General features: G+C 34.2%; 1 protein-coding gene across 3 annotated transcripts in view; it reads left to right on the forward strand.

Moving 5' to 3' along the window:
• DACH2 (dachshund family transcription factor 2) overlaps positions 1-18,751 on the forward strand; it is a 647,327-nt gene that overhangs the window by 267,352 nt on the left and 361,224 nt on the right. For all 3 annotated transcript variants that reach the window (XM_019659904.1, XM_019659905.1, XM_019659903.1), the window contains one exon: positions 5,275-5,387. In XM_019659904.1, the coding sequence (XP_019515449.1) occupies positions 5,275-5,387 (113 nt within the window). The remainder of the gene's footprint in view (positions 1-5,274; positions 5,388-18,751) is intronic.

Raw genomic sequence — 18,751 nt, forward strand, 5'->3', positions numbered from 1 at the left:
ACCTGAGTTGTTCTACATGATCCTTGATATTGTAATGTGTGATTCATTAACTAGTAGAGGTTTTCCTTCATCCCCTGAACACCCTTATGTAATTTCCTTAACTTTCCTAACTCTAATGTAATGCTGGTGTTGATGTTTTTAACATATCCAAATTTAAGTTTTGGATATGCCTATAAGAACTGAAAACAGGAGTAAATGGTAATGGAATATAAATGACGTTGCCTCTGGTGTGTTTTTTGTTCCTTGTATTGATAGTGCCTAGAGACATGATGAACCACATTTTAAGTTCCCATGAACCAAGGACTGATTGACGCCCAGTTTAACATAAGCACCATTTTATGAGAGTTACCATAGTGACCAGAGTCCAGTTATCAGCTTGAACAATTTCATATATGATTAATGTTAATTGCTCATTTTGCATGGATGACTTTTTCCCAGTTGCTGAATTGGTTGCTGCTGCCTTTGATCTGTTTGGGAATACAATCCAGTGCAATAGTTAGAAAAGTGATCAGTTTGCCAACACTGAGAGAAGATGGATTCAGGTTTCTGTGAGGTCAGAGTTTGTTTCTCTTTATAAACACTAAAAGGTCAGGCAGAGTTTAACTACCATTGGCATCCTTGAAATGTTGTAATAAATGTCAGATCTAAGAGATTATTATTAATCCACGATGCAATTAAAAGTCTTACTGTTCTGGCAAATAATAATTTAAAAAAAGATTCTTATTGAATTTAACAAGCACATTGAAAGTCCGAATAGCACTTTCCCAGTCAGGTAAACAACACCTTCAAAACTAATATCATTCATGATTTTCATGGTTTCTAATGTAAGCAAGAAAAAGACACATTGAGGGACTATCCCAGGGGATTTTACATATCAGTGATAGCTCTGAAAAGTATACCCCAGGTCATTGTTAACTACTCCCACTTCAGGATCCAATTGCAGTGGTCTTTACAAGTTGCTACTCATACTACCTTTAACTGCCACTTTATCCTCAGCAATTTGCTCAGTTTGTCCCAGAATGTTACAAGTGTTTCTTTAAATAGTAGTAAGCCAAGCTTTCATTGAAGAGGACATGACTTGTGATTCCTCACTAAATCACGTGTGACCATATGATCTATATTAAGTATCTTGAAGGCTCATAACATGACTAATAAATGTATTAACAATATTTTTTTGAAACAACAAAATCACTCCCTTACTAAGTTGCTTATGATTCATATACAAATAGATGATGACATGAAATTAAAATAATTCCAATAGTGAAATTTCATAATCTTAATGAGCAAAGTATCAGCTACTTTATCTATTACAATTTCAAATAAATTTATCATAAAATGTGTCATATTTTGTTGACATGAGAAGACCTATTGAATTTCCCTCTTAGGGAAATGCTAGCTCTACAAAGTGTATAAACTGCAAGGTAACATTGATGGTAATTTACTTCAACTGCAGAAATATGAAATACTGTTGATACATATTTCAAGTTGGGTTATTCTTTAATCTCAGGAGTTATTATTTCATTTATTCTAAAGAAGTTTACAGAATGAAGGGTAAACTACATATCAAGGTAAATTATGTTAAAGGATAACCTGGACCTAGAGAAAATCATGATTCTTTGGAATAATATCTCTCCAAACCACGTATAAATGTTACACCCAGTGTTGATTCTATAAAGCTCTGAAATCTCTCAAAGATTTAGCTGAACTATTTAATGAAAGTTTTGATATTTTATTAGGTTATTTGCCATGTGCTTTAACAACTTTCATTTGTGCTGTTTATTCCTGATACATCCACTGAGCCATTTGGGTGGGAACTTAAAAAAAAAAAAGGTCTGTTTTGTTTTACAGAGTACAAATAACCTTGTAATTAAACTGAAAACAAATAATTGCCAACAAGTAATTATCATTCAATTAACGAGTAATTACATGATTTTTTTTGTACCCTGTAAAATAAAGAGTTACTGAAATCAGTAAGGCAATCAATATTTTAGCAGAAACAGGATGCGGCAATGATGGACCTTTTAACCTATGCTGATTAAATTGTCATCCAAATAACAGTTTCCTAGTTAAATCCCTGCATGTTTATTTGTCTTGATTAATATGTAAATATCTGCCTGATGCTAATAAAGCTCTTGAAGATAAGAAGTATGGCAGGATCATCTATCAAGAATGATCTTTACCAACTTTCTGTAGAGTCCTCTATAAGTCTTTCATCATGTTGTCAGGCTTGTGTACTTTGAAAGGAGATGCACGAACTTTAGTGCTAGAAGTATCTTACTATAGAGGATCGTTAGATCTAAAAGTAAAAATAAAGCTATCTTACGTTAGTATAGAGAGCTATTGGTTATAAGACACTTTCACAAGCCTGATTTTAATTAATGCACTCTAGGGGCCCAAGTCTTCTTCCCAAGAGTAAAAACAAAGGCATCTGAATGTGATTTTTGCTCTCTAATAAATTTAAGCAAGTTTGGAAGTAGAGATCATATAATCATACTCACTAAAGAGTTAATCATAAATTTTAAATAACAGGTCAAATGCATATCTTTATCACTAGACCATAAGCCCCTCAAAGGCAGAAGCTGTTCTAGGTTCTCACCATTTATCAAAGAACAAACAGACCAAAATCCTTGAACTTGTCAAGCTTACATTTTAACCTTTGTGACCCTGATACCTAGCTCCAGTGCCAGACGTACACTGAAGAGCATGTTTGTATACTGGATGATTGAATAAGTGATACTGTCACTGCACAAGTATAACTCCAGGGACTTTTAGTCCTTGAGAAGATTGTGGAGCTAGTGGGACCTCTCAGACATAAGGCAGTGGCATCTATCCTTCTTTAACCATAGTCACATTTGAATGGATCATATTTTGAATGTTCTATAATTGCTGTAGAGTCCAAGACTTTAAAATGGTTAACTGATGATTAAATGATGCAACTGGCTTGCAGTTCATGTGGTCAAGGAGAATAGAGCAATCTAAGGATAATTTGGAAATTGTAGTAACAGTGGAATAATATTTCCTGTCCTTATGGACGAACTGATTTAGTTAACAATTTACCAGACCCTACTGTGTGCTAGATACCATGCAAATTGCTCAGGATACAGTGGCAAACAAAACCAGACATATGTGCTGCCTTCATTGAGCTTAAATTGTAGTTGGGGAGACTCACAATTATTCCTGCCAACATCATAAAATTATAAACTGAAAAGAATGTTAGGAGGGAGAATATGGTCCTTTGGTTCATAGCATATGTAGTAAATGCTACCAAGCCACTTGTGACATAAGCCATGACTTCTCCAAAATAGATCTGATGGTTGGAAATTTTATCAATTTTTTCAAACCTTGGAGTTTAAGGTAGAACCACCAGCATAGGAGGCCTCTAATGCCTCCCAAGCCTGAGTCAGCTTATTGGAAAAGAGCTACTTTTAATTATGACATTGACCAAGAAATCTGGCACAGAATTAGTTCAACCACATAGTTTTCAAAGTGTACAGCCAACAGCTGGTTCATCATATGGAAGTAGAGGGAGCATCAGTCTGCTTCCTTCTGGAGGCACCTGTCTGAAAGTGATCATGAGCATGAAGACAATGCTGAAATATTTACACTGGAACAGTACAAAGAGTAAGCAGGTGGGCCTGAGTCAAGTTAGGTTAGTAGGCTTGAGTTCTGACAAATAGAAAGACACAAAGAAGCACTTAAAAAGCAGAGATTTGGTGAAGATTATTCAACAAGATAACATACATTCTTCTAATAACTGGATATACCCTGATGAATACTGTTCAGTGATCTCGGGATCCTTTAGGGCATTTGAAGTAAATAGTGTATTTCTCTTAGCACTATACCTTAAAAGAGTTAGGAAGCCATAAAACAAGACAAGGACAAACAGATAACAACACTAAATTAAATAGAATAAATTATGGCCCAGAATCAAGTAGAAAGAGGGAGAGGAGAGTCAGTTTATAAAGCTGAAACATTGAATGAGAAAAACAGAATGTTACATGCTAGACTGATATACAATATTGATGTACAATGAATGAAAGTAACACTAGCAGTATGTGAAAAATGAACTGGTTAATGGTACCTCTGTGTAAGGTTTCTAGAAGTTGTCTTCATTTAAAAGCAGAGTTTGTCTTACGTTGATGGAGCACTTTGCTACTTCAAAGTTGATAGAGTGAGGTTTAACTTAAATTTCTTTGTGAACCAAAAGTCATTTTTGGAAATGTTCTCTATCTGAACCTCATATATTTTTGTGGCTTGGGTTATTTAATAGTATTTTGTCAAAAGCCCTATTATTCTGCTTTGTAAGCTGCATTTCTACTAAAAAGCAAAGCAGTATCTTAGGCCACATTAGAAAGTAATATTTGAAATATATTGGGTGACTAGAGAACGACTTGATCCTAATGTTCAATGACTTATGTGCCTCCTCATTGTGGTGACAGCTTCCAAATGATGTATTCAGTACACTGACTGTATCATGGTACAAGATGGAGGCCAGATACTGACTTTCTATTTCATTATTTTATGGATTAACATTTGCAACTGAATTATTCACGCTAGGGTGAAGAATGTGCAAATGGAATGGGTTAGGTTAATGTTATAAGTTTAGCCTCAACTCATCAGTTAAAAACACCAATCAATCTGTGAGAAAAGACAGCTTAGATTGCAAAGGTGGCAGGTTTTGTTAGTGTAGCCACTTTGAGAGAGTGCACTGCTGGTTAGACAGCCTGGTTTTTAAAAATAGGGAGGGAAAAAAATCTACTGAGGGAGAGGGGTCCTTTGTTCCTTGTGGGCTCCTGGCAGCTGTGGAAATGCTAATAAACATCAGGTCTTACTCTACATCTCTCAGTTCTTTACCCCTCATCCCTGGCATGCTGGGAAGAGACTTAATCACTTCATTTTCTGTACAATTATAATTCTGTGAGTCACTATCTCAGATCTCAGTAGCATGTTTTAATACTAGGGATCAAGTATAGCTTTAACAGCAGGGGGTAACTTTGGGTTTCTCGCAACAGGTAAGCTTTATTGCAAAGCGCTGGCTTATAAATGGAATCTAAACTAAAAATTGATCCTTTATGGTTTTAACGTTTGTCATAACTATATTTGGGAAATTTAGTGGGAAGGAAAATACTGGTCTTTTAGTAATCGGTGAATGTAGTCATTAATATAAAATTCTATCACTTTTGGCAATTAAACAAGATATAGGAGGTGAATGTAGCAAGTGGTGATATTTCTAAAAACCTTTAACCTGATATTTGTTTGTCTGTTTTTCAACAGTTCAAGACCTGGCAGGCCTCCTAAACGTTCTTTGGGAGTGTTGCAGGACAATGCTCGCCTTCTGCCCCACTCAGTCCCAGGCCTCTTATCACCAGGACTTATCGCTCCAACAGGTAATAAAATCCATCCAATGATCACCCTTGTCTCTTCATACTGTCCAGCATTTGAAATAAACTAATATTGATCTAACTGCCTTGTCCTTCAGAGCTTTTCAAATTGTACTAGAAGTTACATTATTTAATTTTTTTAGTATTCATGAAAAGAGTTTTATTACTCCAGTGACTCAAATCAAATAGACATGACTTTTTTTAAGTTAATTGTCATTTTTTTGCAGGAAATCCCTTTCAAGGCCTTATTTTGTGTATATATGCTTTTGTGTGTTGGGTGCAGGGATAGGGGTGCACTGGCCAAACCAGCATTGTCTGAATGCCTCCTATAGAATGCAGCACACCTGCTTACTTATACTTAGTAATATTCTTGTTTTCAAGGGTTCTGGGCATCTGTGTATCTTGTCCAAGTTATTACTCTAGGTTAAAATGTAGACAGATGCATCCCTGGTAAAGAAGCCTTATGATTAGAAAAGAAGAAAGGGCAAGTGGTCAGTCTTAAATCATAATCCATTGTTTTTCATTTAACACTGTGATAAACAGTGCTCCCCTAAAAATACCAGTCTCATAATTTAACATTGAACTTTTTGGACTCTAAAAAAAAGAACCTGAAGGTGCACTAAACACTTAAAAATAAGCTTGACATTGCTCTCATTGAACCTGTAAAAATCATTAAAGCTATTACATGGTAGAAAATTAATTTAATGACAATGAGATCTTTATAAATTCAGTGATACAAAAATTTATAAAGCACCTACTGTGTTTTGTGTATTAGGTCCTAGATAATGCATCATTATATGAGTAGCAGTCCTAGTCACAGTAGAATTAGAGAGAAGGACATGTAAACTAATAATTGTATTAAAGTGTGATACAGACTTTAATGCAAGTACATACATACAAGATAATATAAGATCACAGAGATGGGAGCCACTATGTCAATTTGGTAAGTTGGTTAATGCTCAGAGAGATGGGATCTTCAGAGCTATGTCTTACAGGCTGAGTGTTGGACAAATGCAGAATCAGGGGGAAAACACTCAAGGCAGAGAGAAGAATATAGACAAATATATACTGATGACAAATAGCCTAGTGTGCTAGGGGCAATGACAATTAAGTTGTAGATACTGGAGCCAAGATTTGAGGTCAGAGATGCCTAGGTGATATGGTTAGAATAGAAAGGGTGGAAAAAGATAGCTTGTGAAGCTAGTTTTTTATTTATCATGTTTAGTAGTTTGTGGTTTTCCCTATAGACCAGTGGTTTCCAAAGGATCTTTTAAGGACTTTCCTTACTAGCTGACATGGACTTGGGGAAATACTCCCAGGTTCCCCACTTCTGCCTCAATTAGATTTTGCATATTTTAATTCATGTATGATTTTGTTTTAAAAAAAGCTGCTGTAGGTAAAAGGAACTACTTCTAAGTAACTGAATAAATGTTGTAAAAAGAATTGCTATGGAGGGTAAATAGCAGTGAAGGAAAGGAAGGTCAGTTGCTCCAGTTCAAGAGAGAAATACTGAGGACCTGAGCTAAGGAAAAGTCAGTAAAGTGGGAAAAAGTTCAGAGTAGTTTAGTAATTAGCATTAATCATACTTGACAAATTGATCAAAATAAAGGGTGAAAAGATGAAGACTTGGATGATTCATGTCTAGCCTGGGTAACGAGCTGGATGATGGTATCATTATCTAGGATGGAGAATTTAGGAAGAAACTTAGGCTTTGGGGATTAGATAATGATTTTTGTAAACTTGAAGTATTTATAAACACATTCTAATAGAAGAAGAAAGGAGCTCTGTGCATATAAATTAATATAGAAGGGATAGCCGTACCTGGAATATATCTTGGTGTTCAATAAATGATAATCTATTTCTTGACTTCTAAAATATATTGAATAGAAATAGTACCTTGTAAATAATTAAATCAGTATCCAGATTTTGAGAGAGTATGTACATTAAAGAAAAAAAGGATTTGAAAATTGCCTGAAGCTAATGTACTCTTGAGTAAACTTTAGTACCTTATCTGTTGAGGAAAACCTGTAATGTATATTCAGTTCCTATTATATACCAGGCATGGGTGCTAAATATTTTATATACACTCATTTAATCTTCATAATAGTTTCACGATATTATAAACAATTTATGGTTCAGTGAGTTTAATTGCTTAGGGTCACAAAGCAGTTGAGTAGCAGCACTGGATTTCAAATCCAGGTCTTTTAAACTCCAGAGCCCATAACTCTTTCCTGATCATCATGGTATCTTATAATGCATGTGAAAATCCAGTTTGAGGTTTTCATCTCATCCTACTTTACTTGGCATACTAGGTCTGAAAATTAGGTTCACGAACTTATTGCAACGATGTTGCTAACATTTTTTTATATCAGAGTGTTTATTCATTACGAATTTGTACCAATTGAACAAACAGTTAACCAAGTTTACTATTTTGGAAGTGCTGAAAAGGCTGCCTGTAAAAGTAGACGACCTGAACTTTTCACCAACAATTCATGGCTCTTGCATCACGACAATGCACCACCTCACAGGGCACTGTCTGTGAGGGAGTTTTTAGCCAGTCAACAAATAACTGCATTGGAACACCCTCCCTCCTCACCTGATCTGTCCCCCAATGACTTCTTTTTTACCTAACGATAAAGGCAATATTGAAAGGAAGACATTTTGATGATATTCAGGACACCAAGGGTAATACAACAACAGCTCTGATGGCAATTCCAGAAAGCATTCCAAAATTGCTTTGAAGGGTGGACTAAGCACAGGCATCGGTGCATAGCTTCCCAAGGGGAGTACTTCGAAGGTGACCATAGTGATAGTCAGCAATGAGGTAGGTAGCACTTTTTGTAGGATGAGTTTGCAAACTTAATTGGCACACGTCATATATGCTTCACCCCCTACCAGATAATAGAGCCTCCTTCCTTGTGTTACAGCCTTGGCCTTCCCTCCTACAATTTGAATTTACCACTATGAGAGCCATCAAAGCAAAACTCCTTATTTTTTAACCCTTTGCTTGTGCCTAGAATGAAATGATAGAAATAGATAAAGCTTTGAGTGGGGAAAGGCATGACCACCTCTAAATGGCAGACAGTAGAAAAAAATGTTAAACAGGGGAAGGAGAAAAAATCTGCACAGATCTACAGTAATTATTCGCCTTAGTTTACATGAGGTTATTTTACATGCCCAAGAATATCTTACTAACCTATAGTCAAATATAAGAAGAAAAAAGCTCTGTAAAACCAAGTAGAAATAATTCTGGGAGTATGCATTATTTTGGATTAGACACACCACTTCTCTCCTCCACTAGCAAAGATAATTGAGATGGAATCAATTATCAATTTAGCTATCAGCAAGCTTCATATTTGACATTATACTTAATATGCATTACAAACTTAACTTTCATTAATTTATTTAAAATACTTCTGAAGAATTCAGTTGATATTTTTAATATAGTTTGTTACAGGTTAAGAATTATTCTTTTTTAAAATGATTATTGAAATGTTTTTGAAGACTTTTTAGTTTTAGGTCCTTGTATCTCAAAATATGTTTCATAAAGAAAGAGATAGTTATACAGCTGTGTATAATTTTACATAACACTGGCGAGTCAATTATTGAAAAGAGTCTACTGCTGCTTTCTGTTTCAATGTCATATGTGTAGAGAGGCCCCTTTGAAACCTGCTGAATTTGCCTAAGTAATGGAACTTGTTCTACATTTGTTTATTTATTTCTTGAAAATGGGGTCTAAAGGTAACAAAATAGAATGACCATGATGTCTCTCTTCAGATATTGTGTGATGTTTTTGTATATTATTTTTGCCTTTAAATTGTTTTCTCCCGAGTAGTTATAAGCAAATAATGCAAGTGAAAAGGTTTAGAAATTGTTACGATATCATCCTTAGATTTATTTACGAAGAGTTCTCAATTTATTCATATACCTTGAATGTAAATCTTTCCAAATGCAGAATATTTTTCAGGTATGCTATATTGTTTTATCTGCTTCACATAAACGTAATTTCTTTTAATTTCTGTTTATATGATTTTATTTTTTATTTGTATTTTTTATTTCAAAAATGGGTATTTTCTTCTTGGTTACATTTCCCCTATATAATGAAACCTGATTCCTTCAAACTCCACTTATTCAGAATTTACAATAATTCAGACAGTGGCTATGCTAAAGTCTCTAGTATTAATAAAAATATCTTGTTTAGCAAATTAAAACTATGAACAAAATTGTGTGTGTGTGTGTGTGTGTGTGTGTGTAAATGTGTGCAAGAGTGTAGGGTCCTTAAAATACTTAGAAGTTTTAAATGTACTTAGGTATCTAAAAATTAATTTAGCAATTTCTGTTTCCATATAAATAATCAACATAGTAATTACTTATGATAGGTTTATATTCACTTAGAAAGGACTCATAGGATAACTTCTTGACAATGTTCCTTGATATTCATTTAGCTATAATATCTATGTAACTATAGACAGATATATAATGTCAATATCTATCATTTGTATCTATAAAGATATATATATATATATATATATGCATTCATTGTTTTCATTTAACATGTATTTATTGAACACCTATTCTGCACCAAACAGTATGAGAAAAATTATAACATGTTAATATAAAAATCATTTTTGAGCAAGTTTTCCCAAATCCTATTCAGCTTTTTCCCTAGTTATTACTAAATGATGAAGTTTGACTGTGTCTTGTCTTCATATATTGAACTACTGGTATTCTCATCTCATTTTTCTGTCTCTGTTCCTGTTGTACAATCCATATCTTAATTCCCTGATAGCACACTAATACATAATAATCCCATTTAATAGTAGTTTCTGTAAAAGTCATTTGGGCTATAGGGGGAAAATGAAGAGGGAATATCCTCCCCATCTTTCTCTGCAGCTCTGCAGAAATGCTAATATCCCTAGATCACACAAAAAGGATGGATTAGTCATGTGTGCCTTCGAATTTCCCAAAAGATGACTGCTCCCCTTTCCTCAGCTTATGAAGCATTTCAAATAGACAGATGTGAAATTTGGCCTGAGAGCGATTTAAACTGACAGCTTACAAGGAAGGAATAAAGCGCTTCAGATGAAATTCCTATAGTGTTCATTCCTTAAAAGGTAGCAGATTCTTCAGCTGGTTTTTGTTTGTTTGTTTGTTTGTTTGTTTTTATTGAACTCTATTTGTGGCAAAATATTTTTAGGAATTTCGCCTGCTATCCAAGTACCTGGGTAACTGAGCCCATGAAGATCCAATACAGTAATATCAATAGTATTGTACCTACAGCTCTCAACTCAAGATTGGCAGAACCATGAATAAAATTCAGCCAAGCCTTGGCAGTGTGATATCAACTTCATGATATGATATAATGCCAACTAGCTTGATCACATCATTAGAATCAGTGTCCTTTTCTTTTCAGGATGTATTTCATATTCCCAGTAAGTTTGGATGCTAAGAAGTGGTCGTAAGGAAGATAGAAAGGTCCTAGGCCATTATTTTGTGTGTTAAAAGGAGAGATCAATCTAGAAAAAGCCAAATGAAGGTTTTTGATGGTTGACTTAAAACATTTCAATTCTATGACTATTTTTGGGTTTCCCAATGAAAAATATTGTAAAACATGGTTCATGTCACACAAATGGTAACTGCTCTTATGTCATTGAATTTACTTTATGTTATTTCTTGCGTATTCAGGAAGAACCATTGACCTAATAGGAGTCAGAGGTTGAATTATTAATATTTTCTAACATAGAGAGGAGTTTAGACTTACGTGCAATTACAGTTTGTCTACTAAAGAAAAAGCTTAACTACATCAGTTTAATATCAAGAACTCCATTCATTATATTAGTTGAATCTGGGTTCCCAAATGCTGATTTCTGTGTTAATGTCTGTCAGTGCTTTTTTTCCTATATGTATTATAAGTATTTTAACCTAAAAATGTCTCCACCCAATTTTTTTAGACTCCTGCCAGTATTTTTGTCTTGCATGGTTGGCTCATAGAGCAAAAGTCATTGCTTATTTCCAGTGTAGGTGGAAGGGGAAATTGGATTTTAAGCAAACCTCACAGGGTGATGATGGTGATGATGATGATTATATAGTGTTTTATAAAGCACCCCCACATATTTAATGTGTGTCTAGGTGTATGTATTAGCTAAACTTTAAGTTTAAAAAGAATGATTTTCAAATGTTTCTTAATTTGATACTCTCAGCAATCCTCTCAGCTTAGCATTAATATTCCTGGTTAACAGATGAAGAAAATGAGTTTTCAAGAAGTTAAATGACACCAGAGGGTGAGGGTGAGGGGGTGGTAGAGGAGGGAAAGGGGGGTCAAATCTATGGTGATGGAAGGAGAACTGACTCTGTGTTGTGAACACACAATGTGATATATAGATGATGTATTACAGAATTGTACACCTGAAACCTATGTAATTTTACTAACCATTGTCACCCAATAAATATAATAATAATTAAAAGAGAGTTTAAATGATTTTCCCCAAATATCAGAGACTAAGAGGTGGAGCCAGAATTTCAAAGCCTAAGTCTCTTGATTATTAATACCATATTTTTACAAATACACTGAACTACATCTTTCATGCAAAAACTTAGTATTGAAAATTTAGGCTATAAATCTTCAGGATCATATCAGAATTGCTTAAGTTAAATGTGAGAGATAAGATATCTGGTGTTTCAGATAAAGGAAGTTTTTGGAATAATTCATGTAGTTGACTGTTGGTGATTATGTATCTTCAATAAAATAAAAATTTGATATTTTCCTCTTTTCCTTCCTTTTTTGATCATTCACATAAAAGTTTATAGTGAGGGGCAGCTAGCATAATTAGATGTGGCTATATATTTTTTCCAAATTTAAAAACCATCTTCTGAATGATTACATCCTACTTTTCCTGTAGAGAAAGGTAACAGTTATAAATTGTTCCTGGTGACAATTCTTGAGTGAATTACTTTGATATATATGACTAATGAATTAATATGATTAAGTTAATGAGAAATAGAAATGTTGCCAAACTCCACTAGTCCAGCTGCAATGCTGCTCCACATTTACAGTTCTAGCTTCCTCCTGTGTTGAGAGGATCACTGATGACTACACACTGTCATTGTGATAAATGATATATCCCACAGTGCCCTGCTTTCCATCTGGTCAATCCTCAAACCATCCCCAAATGAGAGATCTCATAAAAATCATATACTCACAAGCCAAGTCTAGTGGATTATAGAAAGACACATTTGCATCTCCAGGGCCCATCCCCCAACCCTGTTTTCCCCATGATATGCAATTTACATTACATGAAATACACAACTCTTCACTTACTACATGTGTCACTCATTCAGTGTCTGCTCTTTATGCTGGCTTGCTTTTTCCCAGGGCAGAAAGAGTACATTTAAATAGCACAATAAAACTTTCCATTGTATAATATGCCTGAGGGATGATAAGCTGCCTTGTCACTGTTTTTTTGGAGGCAGTGGATGGCTGTATTGAAATAACACATTATACTAAAGCATGTAGTTAGGTTAATCAAAAACATTCTGTATAGTTATTTTTAAAAATACACTGAGTATCAATTGTTAAGAAACTCTACAAAGAAAAATACATTTCCTATTATTTTGTATCAAAAAGTTAGAGGGTAATAAGATTTAGCATCTATAGGCATCACCTTAATGTTGTGACCAGAAATGAGTGACAATAACTAGCCTTAATACATAGTTCCCACCTTTAAAAAATTCTGTAGACCATTGGATATCTTGCCTTTAATGTCAACCAAACATTAGATAGGGGTAGGAATTGGTTATTGTGGTGTTGTTGGTGGTGAAAATGCATTGAGAGACTTCTTTAATCCACTTTATGCAGTGTATAAATTCTGGACCATGTTTTGAACTGATTTTGTTTATATTTAATGTAGGAAAAATCCTGAGAGTTCTCAAAATGTCAAAATTCTTATTGTACATTTGTATACATGCCTGAGTCAACATGGACATTGCCCAATTATAGAGCTTAAAAATGTTATTAATGTATGCTTTCTCTCTCTGATTGCTCTCATTTAATCCTTTTAATTGTCACCTGATAATGCCAGGTGAGAGGTTTTTTAATCATTCTGTAAAATAAATCTGGGCTATTAAATCATATTATATACTTCTTGCATGACCGTTAGAAATAAAATTTAGAATTCTTACTTTAAATGACAACATAAAAAGGGCCAGTTAAACTCTGACTCAGTTTTTTCTCTGAATGCCCAAAAGTAATATTTTATTTTTCAGTAGTGTTACTTGTATAACCCAAGGATCAACAGAGAACTATCTTTCTAATCATATAAAAGACCCTTTCCCCCTTGCATCCTATGTAAAAGTACATGAAATCACTTAAATTACTGTAATAAAAATAAATAAAATGGGGCCAGCTGAGTGGTTCAGTTGGTTAAGAGCTTGCTCAAGAGTGCGAGCTCTGAGCAACAGGGTCACCAGTTCAATTCCTGGCCTGAGCTGAGCTGCTGCTGAGATGCCAACAGGTGGCAGGATGGCTCAGCTAAAAAAAAAAAAAACGGCCATACAGGATATGGATGAATATTAAATATAAGCCAAACTAAGGAGGGAGAATTTCTCATATAGGACTAACATTAGGTGAAAAAGGGCAATTGGTAATAATCAGTTGGATAGAGGGTCAAAATATGCAACTGTGGATTGCTACCTATGTTTCATTATCTAAAAAAGACTGAGAAAGGCCCTTGCTAAAATACACTATTAAAAAAATTTTGTGGCACAACTTGTATAGAATAAGCTGCACATATTCAAGTGTATGATTTGATGTTTTGACATCAAATCACCACAATTGAGAGTGAGAACATCCATTTCCCTAAACTTTCCTATTGTCTCATCCCTTCTTTCCTGTCTTCCTCCCAGACAACTATGGACCTGTCTTCTGTCTGTATAGTTTGTATTTTCTAAAGTTTTATTCGTATATAAAGGAAATAGAATATGCATTATTATTTTTATTAAAATTTATTAGGATGACAATGGTCAACAAACCTACATAGGTTTCAAGTGTACAGTTCTGTAATATATCATCTATATATTGCATTGTGTGCTCATCACCCAGAGTCAGTTCTCCTTCCATCACCATATATTTGACCCCCTTTACCCTCTTTTTTTAATTGCCTGATTTCTTTCACTTAGCATAATTATTTTGAGATTATTAGTTGCTGTGTGCAGTAATAGTTCTTTCATTTTGATTGCTGAGTAGTCCATGATATGGATAAACCACAATTTATTAATACATTTCCCTCTTGTAGACATTTGAGTTGCCCCAAGTTTTTGGCTGTTATGAATGACACTGCTTTAAACCTTTGTTTACCCATGTTTCTGTGGATATATGTTTTCATTTCTCTGGAATAAATATGGGAGTGGGACTACTTGGTTGAATGGTATGAGTATGCTTAAGTTTACAGGAAACTTTAAAACTGTTTTCCAAAGCTGTTATACCCTTAGATTCCCATCAGCAGTGTATGAGAGTCCAGGTGTTCCATAACATTGCCAACACTTGGTCTGGTTGGTCTTAGAAATACATTTTTAACAACCTATCCCTGAATCCTGTATTCAAGAATTTGCATCAAATACTGTCTCCTGTTTAAAGGGTAATCCTTGAATTAAAGTAATTAGTACTTTGTTTAGTCATGTGACCTTAGTATATAAATGATTATCCATTTCTAAGTGCAGGTTTATAGTCAGTTTGGAATAGAGACTGAGGAGAATGGTGAAGGCCATATCCTTTGGGGGTGATCAATGGTTTGTTTCTGTGAAACATCATGGGCCTTGACATTGTGAAGAGGAACAAACGAAGGGGCAGAGGAATGAAGCCAGTGATGAGAAAGTGCAAACGTGACCCTAGCATACTCTTCCTACTCACAGTTTTGCCTAGAGCCAGCATAGAGGAGAAGGAAACAAATATTTGGAAATTGAAAGTTGGAATCACACTTTTTATGACTGTTATTTCACACAGTTAGGGTTTTGATCAGGATCACACTTGAAAGCTGAAATATATTCTTCTGGGGGAAAAAAAAGAAATTCCCTATGAGGCTAAAGAAGAAAAATAATTTTCTTTAAATTCACTTATGGGAAGGGCTTTATGAAAGAGCATGCCCTTTGGGCTTCGATATTTTAGTCACAAGGGATAAAATGCCTAAGTATAGTTTTCAAAAAAACAAACAAACCCTCCAAGATATTAAACATCACTGTGAAAGTGCAAGTTGAATTAAAAGCTTAATTAATTAGATAAATGGTTAAATGACAAAGAACACTTTCCTTAAACTGTTAGAAATGTGTGGTATTTCATCACACTAGCAAAGTAAAACTGAAGTTGAAGTCAAACATTTTCTACTGTGTATTTTAGCAAAGAATATATGATTTATGGAAATGGACCTTTTCCTTTTCAGAGCATAACTTCTGTGCCTATTACCTATTACGTTTTTAAAAACTTGTGTCCCAGACTGATGTTTGATTACTGTACATTGGATTTTATTTTAGGACCAGAATATCTATTGAATATTGTTTGAAAGATAACTAACATGACCAAGGGCATGGAGATGCTTGCATATGAAGCAAGCTAAAAATGAATAGTACTCTTTAGGCAAGATAGATAAAATTTAAAAAGAAATATGGTGTAAGTATATTAGCCCATTAAAGAAATGCACTAAGTGATTGAAAACCTGTTCAATATTTTACAGAACATGAAATAAATACCCTGAAGATTGGAGGAGGAAATAGGACTAAGACTTGAAAACTTTATAGGCTGAAAGGGAAAGAGAAATATTGATTTTCTGTTTTAAAAGTTTGTCCCAATTATAGCCCAGTTCAAGTTCTGTTAGAACTTATTGACATAACAATGTTATAGAGAGTGATTTAAAAATCTCAGGTATGTTACTGATAATCCCACTTTATTTTTCCTTAAAAGTGACATCTGTTGAAGTTAATCATTATAAATTTCCAACAAATCGTCGTTGGGTGTCTTGTTAGATAGAGAACAAAAGAAAGGTCTATCATCTCATGACATTGTTTATATTGTTCATTTCTACAGGGATAGAAAGAGGTATATAAAATAAAGTTATCTTTTTCCTTTTTTTTAATGTGTTTTTGGGAATTCCAACTAAAAGCATACATTGCTTATTTATTACTTTTATCTATTTGGCCAGCAATTAACAATCCCTTAATAACTTACATTATTCAAATTTATTTCATATTTAATTTTATATTAAAATTTGCACTAACTGAAAATTTTGGATAGCTTCTACTGATATGTTGTGGATTTCCAAAAATTAAATGTAAATATTAGTGGAAGATAAAACACATACATGGTCTGACAATTAAGTTCGTGAACTTGTTGCAATGCTGTTGCTAACCTTTTTAATATCAGAGGGATTGTTCATTATGAATTTGTACCAACTGGATAAACAGTTAACCGAGTTTACTATTTGGAAGTGCTTAAAAGACTACTTGAAAATGTTAGACAACCTGAACTTTTCACCAACAATTCATGGTTCTTGCATCACCACAATGCACCAGCTCACATGGCACTGTCTGTGAGGGAGTTTTTAGGCAGTAAACAAATAACTATATTGGAACACCCTCCGTACTCACCTGACCTGGCCCCCAATTACTTATTTCTTTACCCCAAAATAAAGGGAATATTGAAAGGAGACATTTTGATGATATTCAGGACATTAAGAGTAATACGATGACAGCTCTGATGGCCATCCCAGAAAAAGAGTTCCAAAATTGCTTTGAAGGGTGGACTAAGCACTGGCATCAGTGCATAGCTTCCCAAGGGGAGTACTTCAAAGGTGAAAGCAGTGATATTCAGCAATGAGGTATATAGCACTTTTTCTAGGATGAGTTCATGAACTTAATTGTCTGACCTTGTACTTCCATAATTGTGTCTATGTTTAAAACCCAAAAGGGACATTACTTGAACATTAATCCTATTTATAGTCAACAGATCAACTGTCCTCTAACATTTTTGATGTTTCAAAACTACAGATCTTTTTGTTATCCCTTGCTTGACACTCTTCTATGCCTTTACATTAACAGCAAAATAAAGTTCAAAATTCTTAACATGGAAAAAGAGTCTGATCCTGCCTGAGCATAACTTTTTATCATCACCTACTATGACTCCTTCCTCAAATGCCATGTACTGTATAATATCATTAAACTTTTCTCTGTTCTTCAGAGACCCATGCTTTTTTTTAATACATCCATAACTTTTTGTATGTTCTTTCATCTGCTTTGCTCTATTTATGAAGGTGAGCAAACGCTTATTACCAATACAGATACTCTTTTGACATGGGAACTTCTGAATTGGTATAGCAGGATATTAATGATATACAATTATTTTATTCTCTTAAACGTGAAAATAGAATACTTGAATAGAGTGATCATTTCTGTCACTTTACTATGAGTTTCAAGTTCTTTTAATAAAACTATTCAATGAGTAATTATTGAGCACTAATTACATTTTCAGCTCTAATAAGCTCTTTTGTGTTACTATTTTAATGTCATTTTAAGGTTTTGTTTCTAGAAAGGCAGGATCAAGGATGCCAGATAAAGCCAATGATATTTCTGGCATGTCAAATGTATGCAAAAGCAAAAACTTCTATGATGATATCTCCATCTATTTGATACTTGAAATAGCCACTGATACCTTCATGCACTCCTAGGAATTACTACAGATGCTCTGCTTCCCAAAAAAATGGACTGAAAACTTGAGAATTTTGGAAGTACTCTGGAACATTGATTAATCTGCTATAATATTCCCTATAGATAGCCTGATAAATTTTCATTTTTAATTTATTAATTTGAAGTTTCAGTCACTTGTCTGCTGTACCATGACAAAGTTGTGGATAGTAGTTTGAAGGAAAGTAGAAATCAATGATGGCAGGAGGGAAATAACCCCAAGATGAAGGTTCACCACAGTATGGCCACAATTATATGGGGTTATACGAAGGGAGGAAAGACGTTAACTGGCCATTCGTATTTGTGTAGTTTGGTAAAATTGTGGATTTAGTGCAGTGTGTTTGTTCACAGGATATAAGACTGAAAAAGTATTTCTGAATTTTATAACCTGTGTTGGGTATAGAAGGATGAAAATCAAATAGATAAGAAATTAATATATTGTTTGAAAGGGGCAGCTTTTCTTGTTTTTCATTAATATTCTTCTATATGAATCAAATTAAAATTAAAAAAAACACTATATGTATTGAAGACTATACTGCCAAACAGTTTGCAATTTAGCTTACTGGTCAGACCATCTTTAGCTTAAGCTAAATCATGTATTGGATTATACTTATCCCTCTTTCCAGACTCAGAAGTACTCCCCTTCC

This window comes from Hipposideros armiger, unplaced genomic scaffold, assembly GCF_001890085.2.
Source record: "Hipposideros armiger isolate ML-2016 unplaced genomic scaffold, ASM189008v1 scaffold_306, whole genome shotgun sequence".
Classification (NCBI taxonomy): Eukaryota; Metazoa; Chordata; class Mammalia; order Chiroptera; family Hipposideridae; genus Hipposideros; species Hipposideros armiger.